The 10513-nt window shown below is 41.9% G+C and overlaps 1 protein-coding gene across 1 annotated transcript in view; it reads left to right on the top strand.

Annotated features, from left to right (window-relative positions):
- The window catches only part of RNF212 (ring finger protein 212), a 472806-nt gene extending 463317 nt beyond the window's left edge, over positions 1 to 9489 (top strand). Inside the window, exons 12-13 of the mRNA XM_086964465.1 lie at positions 5065 to 5137; positions 9279 to 9489. Of these exons, the coding sequence (XP_086820591.1) occupies positions 5065 to 5137; positions 9279 to 9489 (284 nt within the window). The remainder of the gene's footprint in view (positions 1 to 5064; positions 5138 to 9278) is intronic.
- The last annotated feature ends 1024 nt before the right edge of the window (positions 9490 to 10513 follow it).

Below are 10513 nucleotides of genomic sequence, written 5' to 3' on the forward strand. Positions count from 1 at the left end.
GGCCCAGTTAATAGAACAATTCAGGCTAGAATCGGACGAAGAGGCAAAAGACTAACAGACTAAGCAAGGCCCCACTCCGTGCACCGAAATTACCGCCCAGATATACTACGATAATGGACGTGGCTAGTTAGTCCCCAGCAGCAAAAGTTTTAAGCGAATGGTTTTGGGAGGGGGTTATTGGGAGCGTTCTTGAAGTTTCTTTAAAAATTGCATAGATATCATTTCAATACCAGGATCAATGTATGTATGTGTACAGCCGCTACCATAGTTATTATTACTGTATGAGCCCAGACAACAAATATTTAAGAATATTCATGATTACCTGCGTAATTTAAAATCCATAATATGCACAAGATATAAAAAAAGGAAAAATACATTTAGTAATATGTTTGTACAAAAGCCTGAACTTAATAAAATACATATTAAAACAAGCATTTGCATAGCCAATAGGTCTCGCCTTTGGTACCTTATAAGTATTTAGTTATGCAGCACAATATCCTTACTGCAACAAAATTAACTGTTGCATGGCTAAACACTTATAAGGTCCCAAACGCGAGACCTATTGGCTTTGCCAATGCTTGTTTCATATCCTTTCCATGCAAGTCCCTTTGGAAGTTATCTGAGGAAGGCACTGTTATAACTTCAAAGGTGTGTGCAATAAGTACAGTAACCAAATAAAACTACTTTCAACCAAAAAATGCCCAGGTGTAAAATTACACTGTCATGTGACATCAATTAAAGCTCACACAAGAAGTGGAAGGTGTGTTCACACTACGAACAACGAAGCTGGTCAAAAACTTTAGAAACAAATCTCCAATACAAGACATAGATTAAAAAAAATTGCATACACTGTCAGTATTCGCCTTCCCCCTGCCTCCCCAGCAAAAATGTACATCATAACTCAAAGGCTGAAGAAATGTAGTTGGAGCAGACCCAATAACGAATTTAATCCAGTCTAGACAGGGTCCATAGTTAAATAATATGTCTAGCAAACCAGAAAGAATATCCGCAAAAGGCTATTGAAGAAGCGGGATGATACAAAGACTGGAACACGGATGAAAGGTAGGAAAACCTTTGTGGTTCACAACTCCTCTCTCCACCAGCTCAGGTACCTAGTCATGAACATTCTAAGGTAGCCTCCAGAGCACCCGGGAGGTACCAAGCGGAATACAGGGTATGGGTGTGAGGAAAGTACCAAGAATAATGTAGTAGACAGGTAACGTTAAGTATTGGTAAATAAATGCTGTACAAATTAGTAACATATTGTAACACATCTTCCCCCCTTAATATGAATGCAAACAATTCTTTTGTATCTAATAAGGTGTTTGTGTAAATCAGCATCTTGTACCCATGAACATAGGATGCGCAAGGAAAGTAACGAGCAATGTGCTATAATAAACATACATGTAAATGAAAGGAACAAATAGTGCTATGTACATAGTAGATTCTACATGCCCTCCATGAGTTTTGCGAGTTCTTTGAGCAAGTCCAATATAGTATGTGCTATGAGCAAAATTTAGTAGCTAGCAGGGCGCTATTCTAGAATCAAAGTAAAACGATAGGAAAAAGTTTCCTTCTGATGATGTAATCAATTCACTTGTACATAATAAAGTCTTTATGCCATTCAGGAGTTTTGCGTGTTCTTTGGGTGGGGGTAGGGTTGGTTGGGTTAGATGTAGTGGGGAGATTCTCGTTCGCTGGACAGTTTTGCTCCTGTTGGGATTTGACTAACCTGTCCATACTCCACATTTGATCATTGTCTAAGATGACAGTGTTATTTCTTACCGCTGTTATACACATGGGTTTAGAGATTTTAGATTCTGGATTGCCTTTTCTAGGATTTTTAATACAAGCCCAGTCCCCTACTTGGTTCCATGTTTTGATTCATATTGGCTTTTGTACTTGTTTTGATGAACGTGAATTTTGTCTTTGAATGCTTGTATGTCTCTAGTGATGTGGGATCCCCCTCCTAGCCAGTTGGGAAAGAATTTGGTGCAGGGTTTCCTTTAAGAGAATTATTTTTTCTTACACAAAATAGCGTCCATGATTCACAGTTCAAGCCCACACTTTGGCTTTTGCTACCACTGGGACTATCCGAGAGCCTTATGTGCCAAAATATTTTTTCAATTACAGCTGTTCAACACATTTTTGCTGTCACTAAAACAACTACAAAGTTTGCTTATTACACAACGCATTCATCCAGAATATTTTTCTAACATACAAAAAAATAATTAGGAAAGCACAAACCAACATGAATGAAAAAACAATGGAAATAAAAGTTACATTAAAAAAATAAAGAGGTCCATCCTTGCACAGATGGCATCACATGAGAGAGGGAGCACTGTTTCTGTTAACACAACAAACTTATGTTTTTACACAATATTGCCGAAATTGTTTTAGAGTGCTGAAACTCGACCACCATCTTGGATGAAGACCCGCGGATTAGCACACCCTTTGAAACACCCTTTTGATATGGTATAACATTCAATGGCCATTTTTGTCTGGACATCCTTTGGCAATTTTGAAAAAACAGCGAGCAGATGCTAAATTTCACCAATATTGAATCATGAAAAGTTTGTGGCCTGCAAGATTGAAGAGAAAATAGCAGGAGGGTGCTATCGCCTGTCAGGGGGCCGCCTCGGTCAAGGGCAAGACGTGCATGCAGACACCAACACACACTGCAATGGACTCCTGCCTTCCACCAGCACAGGCAAGGGCACGCTGATGGCCACTGACACTTTATGGAGGAAGGCACGTTATTGCATTTTTAATACACGAGTCTGTTATCCTTAAATCAAATCATGTATACAGTTTCCTTATTATTGTCAGAGTAAGGCATCTCTAGTCGCTAGTGATAAAGAAATGATATAGCCACTCAATATAATAACTTATTACAGTTGGGGTTTGACTTTACAATGTCAGCTGCCATCAGCAGAACCCAAAGGCAAGTTACAGAGCACTTTGAAAAACATAACAAAATCTGTGTTTTACTTCTGCTGTGTTTTGCTATAACAGTGATAAGCAGAAAGTAGATATTTATGGTAACCTGTTTAATTTTTTCCACACTTCATGTAATCGTAGAAAAGACAGGGCTGAAGTGGGGCGCTCTGCCAGCACCGGTGTGTGTAGGGAATAAAGGAAGGGGCATGGGGTGCTGGGTGCTTGAGTACAGTGGCAGAACTGTGTGTGCGGTCGGTGTGGGGCAGGCAGCCGTGGAGGTGAAGAGGGATAGTGTGTGTTTGAAGAGGGAGGGCTTGGAGTGCTGAAGTGCAGTAAAGAGCGGCGTCGGAGAAGGGTGCCTCAACTAGTTTGTAGAGTGCAAAGTGAGACAGAAAGGGAGCTGAAGAGGGACACGCTGCCAGGCAGGTGTCTGGATGGGTGAAGAGGCACATGGGGTGCAGGGTTATAAAGCCACAAAGTGTGTGTGTAAGTTGGAAGGGAGTGAGGGGAAAGAAGAGGGACATGCTGCCAGGGCTAGTGTGTGTGCACGTGTGTTATGTGTATAGAGGTATGGAGGGGCAGGGAGTGCAGCAGTGCAAAATAATGACTTTTCGCCAGGACTTTGTATTTGTGTGGCACACTTTAATAACTTGTGTGTAGTAAGAGGCACACTGGTGTAACTGCCAGGGCTGCCAGCTTTGGAGCTGGAGAGCAAGATGTGAGTCTCTGTATCAGCTCAACATCCTGTGATTCTGGGCAAATCACTTAATCTTTCCGTGCCTACAAAACATGAATGTGTCCTTGTGTACTATATGTAAAACTGCAAAACTTGTGTGTCTGAATGGAGGAGGGAACGGAAGCTGTTTAGCATAACTGAGGGGCATACTAACAGAACTATGAAATGAGAGGAGTGCACTGTGAGTAAAAGGGGCACCGCACTCCCCCAGAACTCAAGTGTGAGAAGAGGACTCTGGGCCAGGTTAAGGGAGTCAACCACCACCAAAGAAGGGCACCCTGCCATCAGTTGTGAGTGCTGTGGGTCTTGATGTCAAGGAGTCCAGGAACGGGACACACTGCTAGAATTCACGAGATGGGCACACTGCTTGTACTCGTGTGATTATGGGGGCATGGGGCCGGCGAATTCAGAAAACGAAAGAGTGGCAAACTGAATAAATGTGAGTGTGTGTGTGGGGGTGGTATTAGTGAGTTGAGGAGGTGCATACTGCTGAAACACGGGAGAATGTGATGGGATACAACCGATGCCTGTGAGGTGAGGTGGCCAAGAACGTCTAAGTGGACCACATTCCTAGTTCACAGATGGGCACACTGCTTGTACTTGTAGGTATGTGTTACTGGGGGCATGTGGCCGGCGAAGTAAACAAGCCCAGGAGTTGTGTGCGCGCGCGGGCTACAGCCTGCTGCAGTATAGAGAGGCGGGGGGAGTGGAGGCCAGCAGAGTGACGCGATGTGTAACATAAAGTAGCATGCGCCACATAGTTGCATACGCATGCGTCCTTGGCTAGTACTTTGTAAATTGAATCTTAACTCAATTCTTTAACTCTTTAACTGTGCGGTAGATGGTGACCGAAAAAGTCTGGGATAAGCTAAAATGGAAACAAGCATTGGCTGCGATGCAGTAATAGTAACGCTGCACGGCCGTGAAAGAGAAAGTGATCGCGATCACGATCGCTGTGAAAGCGAAAGTGATCGCGATGATGCGCTAAAGCACGCAAAGGATGCGCGCACAGCAGTGCCCGTGCTTGTGCGCATGAGCGCAAGCTGGTGGCCGCTTTGGGAGCACTTCCTAAAGCCGCTACTAAATGTCTCTCTGAGCGGCGCATGCGCACTGATTCAGCGAGACCTAAAAAAGGGCAGCAGTTAACATTGCCAGTGAAGCAGCCTAAATTACCAGTTCCTCTACTACAAAAGTAGTAGAAAGGCTCATAGTGGGTATTTTAGACTTATGAATGAATTGGTGTAAACCAATTGCAAATACATTGTTTCTGAAGGATATCCTAGATACGCATCCACGGTTGCATGTGATTATTTTGTTTTACACTACCAATACAAATTGTACTCTGATGTATTTATCATAGCTCAGATAGATGTTTGTTCACTTTACAGGTTGTGTTTCACATAGAATATCTCATGCAACAGGACTGGGTGCAAGTCAGAACAGCTTTTCAGGATCTGCCAGGTAAATATATATAAATATTCAGAACATCCCCAGAATGTGCACGCTAATTGGATGATTATAGAATATTAAAGGTTTGTGGCGAAATGTCTGGCCAGTTCCCTTGTATTTCGGGAAGTCAGAGGCAACAAAGTAATCCCTGTGATAAGTGATTCGGTTTACACTAAAACTGCAGATCAGTACTAATGCATGCTCACTTAATGGCCAAGTTGTTTAGTCTTTAACTTTCAGGTAGGGTATTCATTAAAGCCATGTTCCAAAGGTCAGTGTGGTGTAGAACAGTAGTTTCAGCCAGCAAAGTTCTCTCTCACAGCAACTTAATTGCCAAGGCTTTGTGATATCCTGTATGAAAGGAAATAAGATATTTTACATAAATTATAAACGCTTAGGAAAGATCATCCAAAAGCCAGCAGAAGAAGAAAACTGGTTTCGTATGAGTACTTGTAACTGCACATTCCTCACCTTTTAAAACAGATCTCTCGGCACCAGACTAGATCAGGAAGATTTTATAGCATTGCTTCGATGTGCTGGTAGGTGACGTTGTGTGACTCTACCCCGAATTTGTTCCACCCTAATAGTTACAAATCGAGCCGCATATAAGCCTCATTGCTGCCTGCTTACGTTTGTTCCTTTCTTTCTGCTCACGCTGAACTTTTTCTCTCCTCTTTGACAAGTTTTTTCACCACATTCTTTGTACCAGTGTGCAAGGGGTATGTCTCATCCTAAAACTACAGGGTTTAAGCCTTGAGGGATTGCGGCAAAGGTCTGCCTTTAGTGAATGGGTTTGGTGTACGATTTCAAGTCTTAGGAGGAGTATGCCCTTATAAACTGATCTGAGATTCCAAAGCGAAGCTGTATGTTGCTGAACACTGAAAAAAAAACAGAAGTTCTGCTTCTGCTGAAAATTGATAGTGCAGAGCTGTTCCTGCTCTGGAGGACATCCTGTGACAGGTTGTCGTCAAAGTCCAGGTCTTCCTGTAAATCGATGTCTAAACAGAAGCACAAAAGTCCAAGCAGGTTTCATCCCAGTCCAGCCACTCTCATCCTTAGAAGTTGTGTGGTCATCATGGTGCCTCACTGGCCCGCTCTCAGTTCCCTGCCAAAGAGCTAATCTTGCAACTAATTATGATGCACCTCCGAGTTTCAGATGGCTGCGATGTTGTAACAGATTTAGGCTTTCTGAGGGGTCATATGGTGAATTTTTGACAGCCTTCTTGCTCCCTCTAGAGCTCCTTGGGGCCCTTATAATCCAAGGAGGCTTTAAGTCGAGTAACCACTGGTAGGTTAGTCTTCAGCACCATCTGTGCCTCCAGAACCCTCTTTGGGTTCCAGTCCGATGCCGGAGCCAAATTCCAATACAGCCCCAAAATCCACTGGTCCCTGCGGCACTGACTGCAACTCTGATGGCACCAGAAGACAACTTTGTCCTTCTGATGTACCATCTAAGGTCGCATCTCAGTTGATCTCTGGTTTGCAGTCTGAATAGAGCCAACCAGCCTTTTGGGATGACAATGATGGTGAGGGGGACTATTTTCCCCACCGTTATGAGGATGATAATTTGTATCTGGATTCACAAGATGTCAGTGGGTTGGATACTTCCCCAGACACCGAGATGTTCCTAACGACCCCTAGGTCCTGGGTCCAAGTGAGAGTGGCTCTGAGGGCTGGGCTTCTTGGTATCCTGCACTCTGCTAATCATCTATGCTAGGTGCCATTTGCAGACTCTGCAGTGAAAGCTGAAACCTCAGTGGGTCCAAGTTTCAGAGGAGTCTGCAAAAATCTTGAATGCTGACTCAACCGCAGTTGGACCCATGCAGACCCCTCTTTCTACTCCACCCAGAGCTTACGGTGATGACAGATGGCGTCACTGATGGAATGGAGTGATCATCTGTGAGAGGTGAGATTAGATGACTCTGGTTTCTGGCGGAGGCCCCTTTCCAAGCCAACCTGTTGGAGTTGCAGGCCAATCTCCTGGCCCTGAAGTCTTTCCTACAGTCCGTCAAAAAGAGGCTGGTTTAGGTTCTTACGGACATCACCACTATGTGATACTGCACCAATCAGGGCGGGATTGGGATTCTGGATTGTGTCAGGAGTTGTTCCTGAAACACATGCACACACATCTTCAAATTCGTTTGCTGCCATTCCAAAATGACTACCTGTTTGAATGCATGCATCATGACATTTCCGCAGGTATATATTATATTGCATCTGCTTGGGCATCATGACACTCAGGCACTAAGTATTGGTAAACCCAATAGGTCAGCATTGTCGGAGCCAAACCCCAACAATTTACTGAACCGCAATAATCATGCCGCCTCGGTTTTACCTCAGGTGGTGCAGCTCTGTGCTCCTTCTGTTGATCTAGTGGTAAGAGACATCAGCCTCAACAGCCAATCAATAATTTAATTAGCAGGGTATAAATCCATTAGGAACTGGGACAGCTCAACAACTGAGTTCTACATCATGAGAGAGTTTAAAAGATGTACTACATAATTCTTAATATAAGCAATACAGAAAAATTCAGTAAAGGGCCATGAAGGCTCAGATACAGAGTACAAAATCCAGAAAGCAGAATCTAATCCATAATTAGGCAAAAAATCCCTTTAGTTTGAAGAGTCAAACTCATAAAGAGTACTGATAGCATTATTGGGGAGGAGAGAAAGTCTCACGAAAATCAGACAGTGTCTCGAGCGGAAAATAGAAAGTCAGCCAGAACTTCCAAATCAGGGGTTTTAAACGCATTTTATGCATAAGCAATTAGCAAAATTGCAGACTCAGCATAGCATGATCACACTAAGCTGACATTGGACAAATCAGAAACATATACATAATAAATAATAACTCTTAGCACTAAATCATTCCTTAGGCTAAGAGAATTCTTCTCTTTGCTTCATCAGCAACTGCACTCCAGAGGTGTAGAATTCAATATATAACCTTTGCAAAGATTCATTCAAAATGCTCTTTCAAAATGATAAATAGAGAATACTGTGGAAAGTTTCAGTCACAATACATGCTTTCTTTTTTTCTCCTTTTTTATTTCAAAGTATTTTATTAAGAATTTTTACACATACAATTAACATCGCTTTCCCTTCGCGGGGAAACATCCCAAACTGACTGTGCAAGACAATGGTTCACGTTTAATTTTAATACATTTTAATACATGTTCGGATTACCCCCTTTCTCCTGTCCTACTTTAGGACAATATCTCCTAAATCATTGCGCTTGCAGCGAGCCACTGATTGGGAAGGGGAAAATGAGCAGGAGCAGAACACTAGAAACTGCATCAATTTTAATAAAATGGTGTCTCGCATATACATTTCGCACAGCTATGTCATTTATCACGCTTCTAGATCGAATATTAATATCGTTTTAGGGGCAACACCATTAATTCTTCAATTACAATATGTGCATATAAAAATATGTTAAATCCTACAAATATGCCACTTAAAATTGCACATTGGAAAACGCTACAACTGCTTAAAGGCTAGACTTATTTGCCTAGCCAATAAGTCTGTCTTTTCTACTCCACTTCAGCACCTCAGTTCCAGCTGCAAGAGCTCTTTAGTTCACATTTATTTAATGTTTCATTATATTTTTGTAGTATATTGTGTACACTTTTCTTGCTGGTAGTCATTGTGCTTGGCAGATCAAAGAAACTACATATAACCTCCATGAGACATAGCTATTCTGCATGTGTACCACTCATAAAGGAAGCGTGGGCATTCCATTAAATAATCCCATATCCACAACCTGTTTGTCATCCTGTCCTAGGAATCTTCCAACTTGTTTGAAATTTGAGGAAGTGTGTGGTGTTAGAACCAATTGTACAGAAGTCCCATTTCACTGCTTGCGCAGAGGATGTATAGCAGTTAGGACTGGTTTGAAGAGTCACTTGTTAAAATAGAAACTCAACCATTTGTTACGCTGGTTGTGGGCAAATCTTACTTTTCCATTATAGGTACTTAATGAAACATTGACCTGGAAACGTAAGTTTTTATTATATATGTTCGGTTCCCACTGTCTTAATGGCAGAAGAAGTTGTTGAAGTCTTGTATAGTCATATTTGGGTTACTAATTCATTGAACGTTTTTGCTTGAATCTGCTGTCGATAGTATACTTTGATGCATGTCTCTTCTGTTATTAGATCATCTCCAGGGAGATTTCAACAAACAGCAAATGGATTTTCAAACATTTCTTTAGCTGGATCACAAACCAACCTTAACCGATTGTCTGACTATGCCTGTACGAGAGCGCCTCCATCATTTCTTCCGACGACATCCTCCTTTCAGGCCCCTTCTTCACGGCATCAAATCAGTATACCCAGCTTACTACAAAGGCAGCATTTGGGCAAGTAATGCATCTTATGAAATGAATGTACATTGAAAACACTGTTTTTGTGAGCAATTTTCAAGTATTTATTTGTTCTTTATATATTATTTATTAATAACATTTATTGAGTGCGAACAAATGTCCGTGGGCGTCTCGGCGCTAGGATATCTGCATATACATTCTCCTGATTGAAGGGAAAATCTGAGGTTACTGATTGAACAGCCAGGTCTTTAACTGCTTGCGAAATGACCAGAGTGAGGGGCTTCTTACTTGACTATGAATAGCATAATTTTAAAAAGAAGTGCTTAGTTTTCTGTAACTAAATTTATCTTGTTCCTTTAATCAAGTCAAGTCAAAACCACTTTATTCGATTAGTTAAAATCATAAAAGTACACATGAAATACACACATCATAAAATACTTTTAGGGTCATAGAAAATATTAAAAATTCCTGATGTAATACAATTTCGCAACACTTAATAATACAGATTAAAAACAGAGAAATTCATGATTCAGTCATAATTGGACATCTTAATTTTTTCAACCGAACCGCTGCTACAAAGTAGTTTACGATATTAAAGATGTTCCAGGGGTTATCCAACAATTGTAAATATAATAGAGCAGGTTTAGACTTTAGAAACCCCTTCCCTCTTAATAGCGGTGTTATAAACTTAAGCTCGAGGCATATGAGCTGCAGATCCTACATTAAGCAATAGATCGCCACCTGGTGTTGGGCTCGGATGATTGCAGGTTGTTGTTGTCTTCTTGGAAGAAGTCTTTTGTAGTCACAAGATAAGTGACTCCTCCCTTGGATAATACTGCGCATGGTCATCGACTCCACCCTCAGATTGTTTTTTTCCGCCACTGGGTCCGGATGAAAGTTTTCCGCTCCGGCTAGAAAAATACTTTTTCTGCTTTTTCGAAGCGAGAAACTTCAAACAAACTTCTTTCGACATCGAATAGACTTTTGACATCACCAGCTACATTCCGGTGCGTCGTCGCGGGCCGTTGGGCCCATCGGCGCCGTGCGGCCTACGCCTCATGGAAAGAA

The sequence above is a fragment of the Lissotriton vulgaris genome, chromosome 3_2 (assembly GCF_964263255.1).
Source record: "Lissotriton vulgaris chromosome 3_2, aLisVul1.2, whole genome shotgun sequence".
Classification (NCBI taxonomy): Eukaryota; Metazoa; Chordata; class Amphibia; order Caudata; family Salamandridae; genus Lissotriton; species Lissotriton vulgaris.